The sequence below is a fragment of the Phoca vitulina genome, unplaced genomic scaffold (genome assembly GCF_004348235.1).
Source record: "Phoca vitulina isolate PV1807 unplaced genomic scaffold, GSC_HSeal_1.0 scaffold20, whole genome shotgun sequence".
Lineage (NCBI taxonomy): Eukaryota > Metazoa > Chordata > Mammalia > Carnivora > Phocidae > Phoca > Phoca vitulina.
This window is the reverse complement of record NW_022589723.1, coordinates 33341432-33355327: the sequence shown is the minus strand read 5'-3', so window position 1 is coordinate 33355327 and position 13896 is coordinate 33341432. Positions and strand designations below refer to the sequence as shown.

At 59.6% G+C, this 13896-nt stretch overlaps 1 protein-coding gene across 1 annotated transcript; it reads right to left on the bottom strand.

The window, feature by feature from the left end:
- Nucleotides 1-5419: 5419 nt before the first annotated feature.
- SKOR1 (SKI family transcriptional corepressor 1) lies at nt 5420-13805 on the bottom strand. Its single transcript, XM_032418104.1, has 9 exons — nt 13699-13805; nt 11279-13478; nt 10081-10168; nt 9061-9168; nt 8449-8520; nt 6983-7057; nt 6665-6739; nt 6086-6151; nt 5420-5514 (listed from the first exon to the last, which is right to left on the bottom strand). Exons 1-9 carry the CDS (start codon nt 13803-13805, stop codon nt 5420-5422), a joined length of 2886 nt encoding a protein of 961 aa, XP_032273995.1.
- Nucleotides 13806-13896: the final 91 nt, after the last annotated feature.

Sequence of the window (13896 nt, the reverse complement as noted above, 5' to 3'; positions counted from 1 at the left end):
TACCACAGTTTACCTACCCCTGTGCGCAAACACTTTCCACCTACAGGTTTTATTTTTCCTTTCACACAAAGGAAACTGTAGTCCCAGGAGATAGAATGAGAGGAGGTGGGGCTTAGATTCTCCCTTTGCCCTGCTTTTTACGCCTGACCCCAGGCTTTGATCTTTCCCCATGTTGCCCCTGCTTCCCCCTGCACTATCCTGAGTCCTACGGGACCTTACACTTAAGGAAACGGATTTGCCAAAGTTAACCCGCTTCAGGTCCAAAACATAACAGGACCCTAGTGCTAAAATAGACCCGAGGGGACTGTAACAGAACACGTGACAAGCATGACTCCTCATGCTGCCTCTGAATCTTAAAAACATAATAATGCCCACTCCTTCTTAAGCATCTACCATGTGCCAGGGGCTTCCAATAGCTCAGTATTCCTGACAGCCCTGCCTTGTGAGTACTATTGTCAGCATTTTACAGGAGACCCCGGGAGGTAAAGCACCCTGGCCATGATCATATAATTAGTAAGTGGCTGCCGCAAGGCCCGACGAGACTTTTGGAGGCACAGGCCCGGAAAAGATCGGGACCCTGCCCCCATGTAATGATTGCAAAAAGTACAGTCCTACTTAGTAAGATGGGAAGCGGGGGAAAGTCCAGTAAAGTTCAGATTTCCTGCGCTGACTTTATCAATGTGTTTTGAAATATAGGTTTCTTTCCAGGAGAAAAAATGTTGGTGCACATGCTTTGCTGGTGCCTGAGCACACTCGTAGTGGGCCCCCCGGTCTCTGCTGCCGCTGGGAGAGCAGCTGGTCTGCCTCCAGGGGCCGCACACCTCCCAGGCTCTGGGCTCCCCACAGTTCGGGCAGGCAGCAGACGCCGAGCCCCAGAGCCGCCCCAGGGCAGCGGAGGGTCCTCTCCCGGCGGGCGCTCGGAGCTGCCAAGCAGCGTTCCATCAGGGATCCATTTCTGTTCCCTTCAGTGGAGGTGAAATGATCCTTTCCAGGTAACAGCCGAGAATGGGGGTCTGTGGGACCTCTCGATGCGCCTTCTCCTCGGCTCACGGCCTCCAGTGCATGGAGTTGGAGGACAAGCTTTGGTTTTCCTTTCTTCCCCCAAACATGCCTCGTTCTTAGGAGGAACTTGGGTAATTGGATGAGCAGTTTTCAAAGTCTCCTTCTGAGATGCCAAACAAGGAAAGGACCAATGTTGGCGTGACTCTCTCTCCTTCTAAAGAAACTTGTTATTCCACTTGGTATGACCCCTGGTCTTGGAGCAGAGATGAGGAAAGACAGGCAAGTCTTTGTCCTGGAAAAGCCAGAGACCTGGCTGATTTTCCTGGCTCTGCTCAGTTCTGTGAAGTAGATACCCTCTCCTGCTTTCTGTTACAGATGGGGAAGCTGAGGCACAGAGAGATTCAACAACTTGCCCAATGTCACACAACTAGTAAATGACAGAGAAGGGGTTGAGACCCAGGAAATCTGCCTAGAGAGCTTGTGCTCTTAACCAAACTCTACACCACCTTGGATGGTAGAGAGTGAGAGATAAAGCTCTTTAGAATGAATGGAAAGAGCATAGGGGTCCAGTTCTGCTTTGCTGGTGTTCTGAATTCAAGGACAGGGGTTGTATTTTTGCAAAGGTTCAAGGTTATACTTTAGATCAGGGTAGCTGGAAATAAGTGGACAGGTATGTGCATGGTGAACTTGCAAAATGTGAAGGAGTGAAGGAGCACCCTCTTTGGGACACAGCTGGAAGAGGAAGAAAGTTTTCCTAGGCTGACAATCTCTTACCAGACACCTGCCCCCCAAAATAATCCTATTGATGAAGGGTCATCTGAGCAATAAACTTGTGCTTTATTAATATAAAGCAAATGAGCTTAATTGCCCAATAGCTGTTGTCCAGAAGCACCTAGGGATTCCTCCCCTCGGACATTTCTGGCACCCAGAGGAACCAGAGTTGGAACCCCTTCCTTGAGACATCTGTTGAGCTACTGGGATGCACTGGGCCCTGTGTTGGAGATCACAAGGAAGAGCAAGACGTGGCCCCTGTTGCCAGGGTACTTACAGTCCTAGGGGAAACAGACACACACAACCAAGGAGAACTCAGAGACATGAACACCCCCTGAGTTTCATTAACCAAGTGCCACAGGAATGAAGAGGTTAGACCCAGGAATCCAGAGGTCTTCCAGCTGTTTTTGTTTTGTTTTGTTTGTTTTGCCGACAGGTTACCCAGATTTGCAGGATAGATGGAGTTGGGGATTTCCTCCCAGGGGGGTGAAAAGTTAAGCCATGTTTGCCTGCTTCTTTCTTAATCCCCAGACCCTGGACTCCAGAGCCGGACCTCCTGTGGGCACCTCCCGAAGCCAGGAGTGCGAAACCGAACACCTCGGCGGAACACCCAGGAGAATGTTCTGTGCTCCACAGCCCTCTAGCAATTCCCCAAACCCCACTTTTTCTCCCTAAGACAAGTCTCCCTAGTCTGGGGCCTTCGGACGTTGGCTGTCGTACCTAAATTGTGTCGCAAGGTGGCAACGTTGTGGCGAGAAATAGACTTTTTAAAAAATCCTGGGTTGTTTTTTTTTCCCCAAAGCATATTTTCCCTATTAATGTTTCATTTAACTTAATTAGAATCTGGTAAACTAATTAAAGTAGCTACGAGCCCCGCAATCAGCAATAATTCGTATAATTATTGATAATTACATCCATACCAATCGTTCGGTTATTAACATTTGGGGGAGAACAAACCACTTCTGCAGGGACGAGGAACCCAGGAGGGGTTTGCGACAAAGCTTTCTGGGTCGGATCCGCCTACACCTCCAATCTGCAGGGATTCCGGCCCAGATGGGGCGCCCTTTCGGGAGAGCCCCAGCTGCCTACGGCCTTTTTTTTTTTTACCCCCCTCCACTTTGGGGGAATTCAGAAAGGGAAGGTGAAAGGAATATTTGCTGGGCTCCTCTGTGTGGGCCGCGGCCACGGAACTTCCTGCCCGGATAGTGCCTGTCATTCCCGTTTCCCCGAGAAGGAAGTGCGGCTTCCAAAGGCGTGGCCACGCCAGGGGGTAAAGGCCCGTGCTCTCCAAAACACCTGCTCCTGCGCGCATCCGCCCGCCGCCCGGCCCCCGCACGCCCTGAGCACGCAAGTCCCTTCCTCTCCGCCCTCAGTGTCACCGTTGGTGCAGTGGGGAACTGATCTGGTTCATTCCACCCTAGGAAACGCTCGCGCTCCCTGGAGGGTTCCTGCTGGGACACCGCGCCTCCCGAGGTGACTTCTTCCCTGGGCGACACCTCACGGTTTAGCCGGAGCCCTCACCGCCGTTATTTCTGTCGTGTCCTCTCTGTGACTGGCCCTCGGAATATCCCGGGACTGGAGGAGGGCTGTGAGCCCCAGCCTCCGGGGACCGGCCTCCTGCCTCCGCCGCGTGCGCGCGCGGGCTCCTCGCCCGCGCCCCTACCCTCGGCCCGCCGCGCGCCCCCTGCTCGCCGCCCCGCCCCGGGCCCTCCAGACGCCCCGCCACCAAGCTTCCTGGCCCGCGCAGCCCAGAGCTCCCAGGCCCCAGGGGCTGGCCCCGCGGCGGGGGACCGGAGAAGCGCACGGAGATCCCCGGGATGTCGGAGGGCCTCGACCGGCGGCCCTGCGCTCCGCTCCTCTCCAGAGCGCTTCCCCGCGCGCGGGGGTAGGAGGCCCGAGGGTTATTCCATGTGGGCCAAAACGGAGGCCTAGAGGAATAAAGGGAGCGCCCAGCATCTCGCACCCTTGCGAGTCAGCCGAGGAGGTGAAACTGGAAGCCAGGACCGAATGAGCCCCAGTACCCGGCGCTTTCCCGCTCCGAGCACACTCTTCCCCCCCACCCCCCTGCCCGAAAAAGTGCGCTGCAGTTTCCATCCTTTATCTGTAGCCTAACCAGCAGGTGCGCTGTGGAAACTGAGGCCGATGAGAGGCCTGCAGCAAGCTGAGGCCTCATCAACGGCGGCCAGGAACCTACCCCTGTCACACACACCCTGACACCCCTCATCCCCCAGTGGAGACGACCTGATTCCAGCACAGGGGGGCCTCACCTGGCTCCTTCCGCTGCTCCATGTCCGCGCACACTCTCGGACTGAAACGGACAGAACATTAAAAACTGCCAGGGCTCCCTCCGTGGGGGTAGAGGAGGGACAGGCAGGAGGACATCTGTGCACGAGCACGGAGTCACGCCCTTCCCTTCCAGGCGTGCCCAGCCGAGGTCCAGCCGACGTACCTCGTCCCCCGCCCCCGGCCCACCCCCGCGCCCCCGGGCCAGGTCGGCGGTGCCCGTGCCTCCCGGCAATTCTGCTTGAACCTGGGCTTCCGGGCGGCGTCCCGTCCCTGAGAGAACGCTGGGGGTGACTTCCCGGTGGGGCAGGCGTGGAAGTGGGCACGACTAAACCCTCGGCCCTGGCGAGAGCTCCAGGGAAGAGTCGGAGACCATGGCACCCAGGAGGCTGCCGTAGTCCTCCTATCCCGGGCCGAGAGGCTCTAGGGAGGGTCCCAAACGCGGGGAGAGGGTGGCCTGGGGGGCAAACTCGGTGTGCCTGAAGGACTGGGAGAGAGGTCGGGGCGCTCGCTGCTGCCCACCCGAGCCCGGTGATTCTCGGCCCGGGCGCCCCAGAACTCGCGCCTGAGGTCTTGGAGCCGCACCTGTTGCGCAGCCCTCAGCCCGCCGCCGCCCACGCTCCCCCCACCCCCGCACTCCCACCTCCACAGCCCCAGGAAGTGACAGGTTTCTTTTTTTATTAAAAACAAAACAAAAGTCACGGATACAGGGTGGTCTCCCCAAACAGGCTCAAGGTGGTCTCCATCTCGTGAGTCAGTTGTCGCCCTTTTTAAAGTGCTGTTACATCAAGAGGTTAACAAGAAAAAAAAAAAAAATAGACAAAACAAAACCCAAAGGGGAATGCAAAATGGGACTGGAAGTAGGTCCAGGAGAAGGAAGCAAAATAATTTACAGCATAAATAAAACGGAACCCAATACTGAACCAAGAGAGACTCACAGTACATTTATATCCATTGCACATAGCCACTTTGTCATTAGGAACAAGTTTCAGAAGTGGACGGGACGGGGGAGCGCGGGGCCAGCGCCAGCGAAGTTGCTACAGTGTGTACACAATTGGGGATCCGAGGCTGTGTGGGGCGGGGGAGGCCCCCCCTTTCCCCTTTCTTACCCCCTTCGGTCCAGTTAACCCCATGAGGTCCGATGCCCTGGAGTTCAACCGTGGGGCGAGGTGGTATTTACACTTGGAAACGGAGAAGGGGCCCTGGGCCGAGGCGCCCTGGAGGAGGGCGGGCGGGCGGGAGGCTGTATGTACATCGGTCGTGTCCGAATGGCTTGTTCCTCGCTCTCGGCCGTCGCGGCCGCGGGTATTTACAAGAAGAGAGCAGCATGGCTTGAGGGCGCGTGGGCGCGGCCGGGCCGGCCCTAGGGCAAGAGCGGGGGCTTGAAGGAGCAGTTGCCAGTGCAATGGCGGGGCGTCAGCATCTTGCAGGAGAAGTGGTGCAGGGCGTCGTGGGCTTCTGGAAAGACAGTCCGGCGGGCCAGGTTGGGCACCTCGCTTGCCTAGCCTCGCCCGCGCGGCCTACCGGCTCCGTCCACTCGCCCCCCGCTTCCCCTGCCCGCCTGGGGTCTCACCCACCCCCTTCTGGCTCAGGGGTTCTCAAGTGAACGGATCAGAAAAAGGCAGGCGTGTAAGCGAGAGAACCTGGCGATTTAGAACCACTGCGCTGGTGCAGTAGCCCCATTATGCAGAAGAGGAAACTGAGGCACAGAAAGAGGGAAGTCAATCTGCCCACGGCCAGATTTGGATCCCATGGCAGATTTCCCAATGCCCAGGGCTCAAGGGGTTCTTTCTCCCTATTCTATCGTTCTAGAATTATTTCCCCATTAAAAAAATCCCCATTTCCCTCCTCTTGGCTTCTGATCTAGGTAGACCTGGTCTTCCCCTCTCACTGGCCCCTCCATTTACTCATCCATTCATTAGCTCATTCACCATCCACTCACTCATCCGCCATCATTCATTCACTCATTCATTCAGTGGCACAGCCAGAGCCCGGCAACAGTCCTATCTTTGTTCCCCAGCATCCGCACCTTTTAATTTCTGCTGGATGGCATAGCGCGCCTTCCGCTCTTGGTCGAGTTCGTTACACAGAGTGTCTGGAAGACATGGGGAGGGGCCGGTGAGGAAATGAGACCACCCTCCAGCCGGCCGGGGTCACAGCCCGGGCCTCACCCTCTCCCCAGCGCTCAGCCCCTCGAAGAAACAAATCCGGGAGACCGAGGGAGGGAGCATCAATGCCCCAAACTGCAGCCTGGCGGAGGGAGGAAAAGGCCTGGGATGGCGCTTAAAGGCAGACGGATCTAACCAAAATTAAAGCAAACTTAGGCATTACTTCCCAGGTAATTTTACGCCTCGATTTTTAATTTAGAAACCACGGAAATTGCCACGATAAGAAGTTCAATCACTCCATGTAATGATGCCTGCAAGCCGTTTGCTGGGCTCGCTTGCCATTCTGAGGCTAATCAGAGTATACAAAGGATATTAAATAAAAAAAAATAATTGTTAAATTACCTTCAATTTAAATCCAAACGGCTGAGCCAACCTTGCGGCTCCCGCCAGACGAGAGGCAGTTAGGGCCCGTGCCCGCGCTCACCTGACTCGCGTCTTACCTCTGACAATTTGCAGCTGCTGCACCATTTCTTCTCGATAAGCCAATTCCCTCTTCATTTGATCCTGAAAATTATCTGTGCAAATTGATTAAGTGGGGGCTGTGCGTCACAGCCCCCTCGGCCCCATTTCCCCACTCCCCATTCCTGCCCCCACCCCTTCGGTCTCGGGCCTGGCGGGGAGCCCCGGAAAAGCAGGGTTCGGCGGCTGGTGCGGGGCGCGCAGCCGCGGCTGCCTGGCCTGGGCTCCGGGCGCGCACGGAGAAGGCTCTCGTGCTGAGGTGGGGTGAGGTGGGGTGAGGTGGGTCGGGGTGGGGGTACCTTTGAGACTCTGAAATTCTCGCTCCAGTTTCTTGCGGAGCTCCATTTGCTCCAGGAGCAGTTTTTGCAATTCGTCTGTGAGGGGGCGAGAGTGGGAGGTAAAGGAGGGTGCGCGGGACTCAGGCGTCCCCCACCCCCCAACTACCAGCACCAAGGTTCTGCAGGTCCTGCCCTAGCCGGGAGACCCTGAGACGGCAGTTGTGGAGTGGTGGGGCCAGGAGGTAGAGGCCCTCTACACTGTTTTCCCATTTGCTTCCAAAGGATTTGGGCGAGGAAACAAGTTGCCCAGGGGAATTAAATTCGGGATGGTGGAAGCCATATTGGGCTTCTAGGCCCTGGCTCCAGGCGCTAACCAGCATGGCATCTGCTTTAAGTTGTTCCCAACTCCCTAACCTTAGAGGCTGGCCCAGGACTTGATTTACCCCTCCAAATGACACACCTAATCCCTCTCTTCAAGGGAGAAGCTGGGTGAATCTGGTCAAAGACTTGGACCCCTGCCCTGAAAAATACCTGTACGCACAACAGTTTGTTCACAATTTCAGGGGGTCCCAGGCCCCCAAATCCATACTAAGAGCTCTCATATAAAGCACCAATGATGTTGAAGGTAATTGCATATCCTTTATAATCTGTGACTAGGAAGAGTGAAAGACCACCAATTCTTCTTCCCCTTCCCACACCACTTTCCAAGCCCATCCCTGGGCTGGTTGAGGGCAGTGTGGTGGATAGCAGGTGGATGTGGAAAGCCCCCTCTGTGCCCTCAGAACCAGCTACAGAGAGATGGCAGGGGCTGCCCTGACCATGGAGCTATTGGGATCTGGGTCCTCCCCCTGGGGAGTCTCTCTGAGAAATCCCACCCTGAGCAGGTGCTGAGGAAACACAGAAATGGGAGGTAGAGGAGCAAAGTGGGGTCAGAGGCTCCCGTCCTCTGTGTCTCAAGGCACGCACTCTCCCTGCAGGTGGAGCAGCAACCCCAGGATCCCATTCTGAAAGCAGGCTCTATCCTCACCCCATTTAGGGCACGCTGTGTGTGTGTGTGGGGGGGGTGGTTATGCATTAATTCCAGGAAAAAATTAACCTCTCAGACATTCCTAAAATAAATGCCTTCTTGCAATCTTGCTTTTCAGAAAAAGTCCTGTTTTCCAGTGAGGTTGGGAGACCCAGATTGCCCTATCTGTCACATGCATCCAGTTCTGAGGATCATTACTCATTGCTCTCTTTCACTGGGCTTTTCAGATAGGCCAGCCTTGGGGATCCAAACTTCTAATGAACCTCTAGGGGTTTGGTTCACTTTCCCCACTCCCTCCCACCCCACACCTCTGTGCCAGCATCATGTGCCCAGAGGATTATCCTTTCCACTCAATGAAAATGGATTCCCCAAGAACCCTGTCTTCCCATACACTCCCCTACAAGAACGGTTCATCTCCCCCCAAGCAGGGTGTACCCCCATTTCACAGATTTAACCTCACCTCTGGCCAGGTTCTCGATATCTTTCTCCACTAGCTGAGTTCCTGTGATATCCAGGGTGAGCCCATCTTCACCTGGGATACAAGGGCAGGTAAGAGGGGCTCTATCCTGGGAGAGGCCTTGGGAGGGGAAGGGTGAGCTGCTGGGAACTGTGCTAAGTCAGGGAGCTGCTCCAGATCTTCTGCCTTTAGAAGAGACAGTTACAGGCATCGAGTACCACCTACCTTCCAAGCTATCATTTTAGGGGTGTGGCCCTCGTTTTACAAAGTGACCCACTGAAGGACAATGGACTCAGGGAAGGTAGGCTATCTTAGGGCAAGACGTGCCCTCTGACTTGCTTCATGTGGGTGATGGTGTCTCTCATTTCCTTTTAGCACAGCCCCTTCTCTTACCCGGAAGAGCCCCGAACCCACTAAGGAGGAAAGCAACTCAGAAAACCTAGCCTGCACCTCTCGCGCGCGCTGTTTAAATATGTATCAGCCAGCCGCACGAGGGGACCAGCAGCCGCTTACGCTCGATCGAAAGCCCCTTTCGCAAGCAGAAGCGGTGGGCACCTGGGCGACCTGGGCCCCAGCTTCCGGGTGGGGTTGGTGCGCGAGGGTCCTAGGGCTCACCTCGGTCTGTATTTGCGGGACTTGGTTGGGAGATACTCCTTTGGTCTGGATAGGATTTCCTCGTTTCCAAATCGTCGGCGGTCGAGTGATTGTCTTCCTTATCTGGTTCTTAAAGGCAATAAACCGAGTTTCAAGGAGAAGCAAAGAAACCGTGACCCCGATACGGCCAGAGCTGCCACGGTCGGGGCGCCCGAGCCCTAATTAAAAGCGTTGTGGCCGCCGCTGGTTCCCGGCTGTGCGCCTGGGCTTGCACCCTCAGGCTTTGGGCCGGGCACCCCCTCCCCCGCGCGCGGTCTGCTCATCTCGCGCTCCACGCCCCCTCCCCAGCCCCTCGGAAAAGAACAAGACGAGCAGCCGAGCCCACCAGGGACGAGCGACCTACATCGCGCGCAGATACTGGGGCACCGCGAGCGCGCGTGGCCGCCGGGTCTGCCTGCGCCGCTCCCGCCGAGAACGCGGCCCAGGCGGCGACCCGCGCCGGGTGGCGGCAGGGGAGACATCCTTTCGGGCTCGGCCTGCCCGGATTTCCGAGGCCCTCCGCCCCTCCTCTTCGAGCCGCTGGGGCCTGGCGCACGTGAAGGGCTCCTGGGCCGCAGCTACCCGGCGCTTCAGGGGTGTCCAAGCGCGCAGCCGAGCGCCCGCACCCTCCGCCCTAACCCGGCCTGCCCAGCAGGACGTCGAGGCCAAAACAATTGCTGAATAAATGAGAGGACTTGAAAGAGGTGCCAGGCGCGATTTTAAAAAGGATTTAAGCCAGTGTATGAGGTGAACGTGAGCGTGTGTATGTGTGGTGGACCGGGAGGTTTGTTAAGTGACCAAACGATGGAAGTTATTGGGAGTTCTTACTTAGCTTCCTTTTCCTTTATTTTTCTTTCCCTCTCTTGCTTTCTCTGCCTCTCTTTTTTTCTCCTCTCGTCTTCCCTCGCAGGACCCCCCCCCCCCCCCCCGGCCCCGGCCCTCCGCCCGCGGTTCCCACGTCACATTGGCCAGCGACCTCGGCAGGGGGGCTGGGGGCGTTACCGTGGGCCTCGGGGGTGCAGAGGTAGGAGGCCGCGGGCCCCAGCGCCGCCGCGCTCTTCACATGCTCGTCCCGCTCTGGCGCGTACACCTGCGGCGGCCGAAAACGACAGGCGGTTAGGGGGGCGCTTGAAGCGGCTCGGGGGCCGTTCGGCCCTGTGCCGCGGCCGAGAGGGAGAGCTGAGAGGGGAGGTCAGCTAGCCCGGGGGACCCGAGCGCCCCCGGCGGCTATGAGGCACGCGGCGCAGCCTGGCGCCCTCGGAGGCCGCATCACCGTTGTAGTTTCAGGGTCATTATTAGCGTCCTCGATAAATTATCAGAAAGACAAAGCGGCTCTCAAGCCCAAGTACTGTTCACAGCGGGCCACCCCCCTCTTCGCCCATCTCCTTTTCGGCATCTTCCACCAGCCCTCACCCAGTTCCCCCATAAATGACGCCTTTCGCATCCAGCTAATGATTCGTGTTTTAATGGACCTAATGGAAATGTACAAGTATGCGCACCCACTTTCAAATGGCCAACGATTTCGGCTTAGTTGCACAGCCCCGACCCGAACCCGTGGCCCAGCCAACCTGGGAGCCCCTCTCCCGCCCCGCAAGCCGTCTTGACAGCTGCCTACCATGAACCCTGCGGTTCCCAAGGCCGGAGTTCAAAGGGACTCAGAAAACTACGCGTTGGGGTGGAGGAAGACTCCGGGACCGGTCCTGCTGGGGCCCCGCTTGAGGGAGACGCCGTCCTCTCCTCTCCCCATCAGCTTGTCTTCCCCGGGACCCTGATCCGCCTCTGGGTGCGTGTGCCATGGCCCAGCCCCGCACGCGCTTTTCTCTGGCGTTGGGTCCCTTTCTCTGCTCCGCGTTCTTTCCCCAGACCCCTTTTATTTCTCTCTTCCTGTCTGTGTTGCTCAAGGTCTCTGCCTGTCTCCACCGCCCCTCCCCCCACCCAACAAAAAACGTAGCACACCCGTTTCTCAGGCCTGCTGCGCCCCCACACACCCCCGGATTTTCCGAAACCCCCACTCGGAGGTCCCGGCAAGGGCCGCAGCGCTACCGAAGCTGGGCCTACCCAGAGCAGCTGGGGCCTGCCGCTCGAACGCCTGCTCCGAACACAATTCCCGTCCCTAACTTGGCCAGTGCCTGCCCCACATCCCCGAGGTGCCGAGGGCTAAGCGGGGAGGCGCCACCAGCGAGGCGGGCGCGGGGCTCACCTTGGCCGGCGCGGGGCCCCCCAGCGGCCCGCAAGGCTCTCGCAGCTCATAGCCGCCGCTCGGCGGGCTCCTCTCAGGTCTCCGCACCACGTCGTCGGCCGCCAGGTCCCCAAATGTTGACCGGCTGGCTCCCGGCAGCCCTGGGCGGCGCCGGGGTCGGGGGCTGCCGCTGTCTGGGGAGTCTGTGGGACCGTCGGCGCCCGAGGAGGTGGTAGACGGGGGCCCTGCGGGCTGGTCGGCGTCCGGGCCGCCTCCCGTGCTGGGCGCACTGGGTACGCCCGGCTCGGCGTCGTCTGGAGCGCACTCCTCGTCGGGGAAGCGGTTGGACTCCACGTCCACCTCGGGCTCGTCAGCAGTGTCCACGTCGGGCGAGGCGGAGTGGTAGCTGGAGCTGCCCTCGCTCAGAAAGTCTGGGCTCACGTAACCGCCGCCGGCCCCCGCGCCCGGCCCCGGACCCCGAGCAGGCCCGGCGCCGTACGCGTCGCGGGCGCTACCGTAGAGCTTGGCGATGCTCTCGGCGTCCTTGACCACAGGTCGGAAGGCCGACACATAGGAGCCTTTGCGGGCGGGCGGAGGCGGCGGGGGCAGTGGGGCCAGAGGCGGCGGCAGCGCCTCGTCAGCGCCTTCCTCGTCCAGCGGCCCGCGAGACAGCGCGCTCGGACAGCGCTCCTCTGCGCCCAGGCCGCCCTCCTTGGCCGGCTCGGCACCGTCCAGCGACTCGGGGCCGCCGCTGCCGGCAGCCGCCGCCGCCGCCGCCGCTGCCGCCGCCACGGCGGCCGCCACGGCCTTGGCTTGGCTCTGCGCGGCTGGATAGGGCGGCACCGGGAGGCTGCCTGCCGCCGGCCAGAACATGGGAAACGTCGGGTACACGGTGGCGGCGGCGGCCGCTGCAGCCACGGCCGCTGCGTCCTTGGCTGCCCCAGAGGGCTGGTGACCCCAGAACATGGCGCCGCCACCCGGGCCAGGGCCTGACCCGGGGGGCAAGTGGCCGGATCCTGGCCCGCCCGCGCCTCCGCCAGTGCCCGCGCCCGCGCCGCTCCCGGTGCCTGGGCCTCCCTTGGGCTCGCCCGCGCCTAGCACCGGGTCGTCCTTTTTGGGGCAGAGGCCGAAGGCCGTGGGGAAGCCATAGGGATGAGGGAAAAGCGGCGGGGGCAGTTTCTGCAAGAGGCCAAAGCCCTTGCTGGGCACGGGGATCACTGGGTAGCTGCGCACGCCGGCGCCGCCGCCAGGCCCTCCAGGGCCCGGCGGGCCGCCGGCTCCCGCCGCTAGACCAAGTCCCCGCTGCGGATGGGGAGGAGGCGGCCCAGGAGGCCCGGTGGCCTCGTCTTCGCCACAGCGCAGGGTTTTGTGGGGCGGCGGGCCTGGGGCCATCTCTGCCCCGCACCCCGGGCCGCCCCCGGCGCCAGCACCACCCTTCCCCTGCCCACCCGACCCGCCATTAGCGCTACCGCCGCCTCCTTGCAGCGAGAAAGTCCGCTTGCGGGTGCCTCCATTGAACATGGCCTTGACGTCCTCCCAAGCGTGGCTCAGTTCGTCTGTGGCCGACTTGTCACTGAGTTTGAGATGACGGCGCCACGAGTTGAAGTTGGCGGCGTCGGGCTGCGTGTACTTGGCGTCGGGTGTGCGGTGCGAGTGGAAGATGAACTTGTTAGGCGAGAAGTACATGCTGCAGTAGCCGCACTTGATGCACTTGGCACGCGAGCTGTTGTAACGCGCGGGGATGAAGCTGCCACGCGAGCCCCACGCGCACTCGTGCACCACATCGAAGGCGAAGTTCTCGGGCAGCTTGGGTGGCTTATGCTCTCCCAGGAACGACTTGCACAGGCGTTCGGCCTCGCGCTTCGTGATCATACCGCAGCGGCGCGAGGAGATCGGCATGGCCCCGGCCCGACGCAGAATCTCCAGCTGCACTGGCGTGCACTGCACGCACGTGATGCCCAGGGCCACACGGCGGTTGTGGATCTCATTGTAGCTGTAGTTCTTGAGCAGAGTGTTGGAGATCTGCGCCAGGCAAAGGCGCTCCTGGCCGTCGATGACCAGAGACACGATAGGCACCCCGTACAGCGATGTCTCGCCCACCTGGTTGGGTTTGAGAGCGCTGGAGCCCGAGTAGGGTTGCAGCTCCTGCTTCGAATTGGGTGAGGAGTTGCCCTCGCGCCCCGGCCCCAGCTGAGTGGTGAGAGCCTCCATGCCGCCGCTCCTGCGAAACAGAGAAAGTAGAAAGCAGATGAGGCATTTTCAGCGCCACCGTGGCTCGGCCCGCCCAGCGGAGTGCGCCGAGTTGGGCGCGCGGGGAAACTTGGCTATGGGGAGTCCAAGCTCATTCGCCCCCTGGACGGGAGCCTTTTGTTATTCAGACTCGTGCTGGCGCCACAACAAAAGCCCCCGGGGTTGGGGGGAGAAGAAGGGGTAATTGAGACCTCAAGAATGCCCCGGCAGCTAGGAACCCAATTTTGTTTTCGGATTGTGGAGGAAGTGGGGCCCAGAGACGGAGAGTGACTTGCCCAAGGCCACACAGCAAAGCCATTGCCTAACCCAGGCTTCCCAACGTCCAGATCCGTGCGCCTTTGGCTACCCTCGCAGCCTGCCCTACCCGCCCGGGTCCTGAAGCCCGGACT

Coding starts and splice junctions, on each gene's coding strand:
- SKOR1 (XM_032418104.1), bottom strand. CDS start 13,805: ATGGCTTTGCTGTGTGGCCTTGGGCAAGTCACTCTCCGTCTCTGGGCC. Junction 7,058..8,448: donor TATCGAGAACCTGGCCAGAG/GTGAGGTTAAAT, acceptor GCCCCCTCACAG/ACGAATTGCAAAAACTGCTC. Junction 6,152..6,664: donor GCAGCTGCAAATTGTCAGAG/GTAAGACGCGAG, acceptor CATGTCTTCCAG/ACACTCTGTGTAACGAACTC.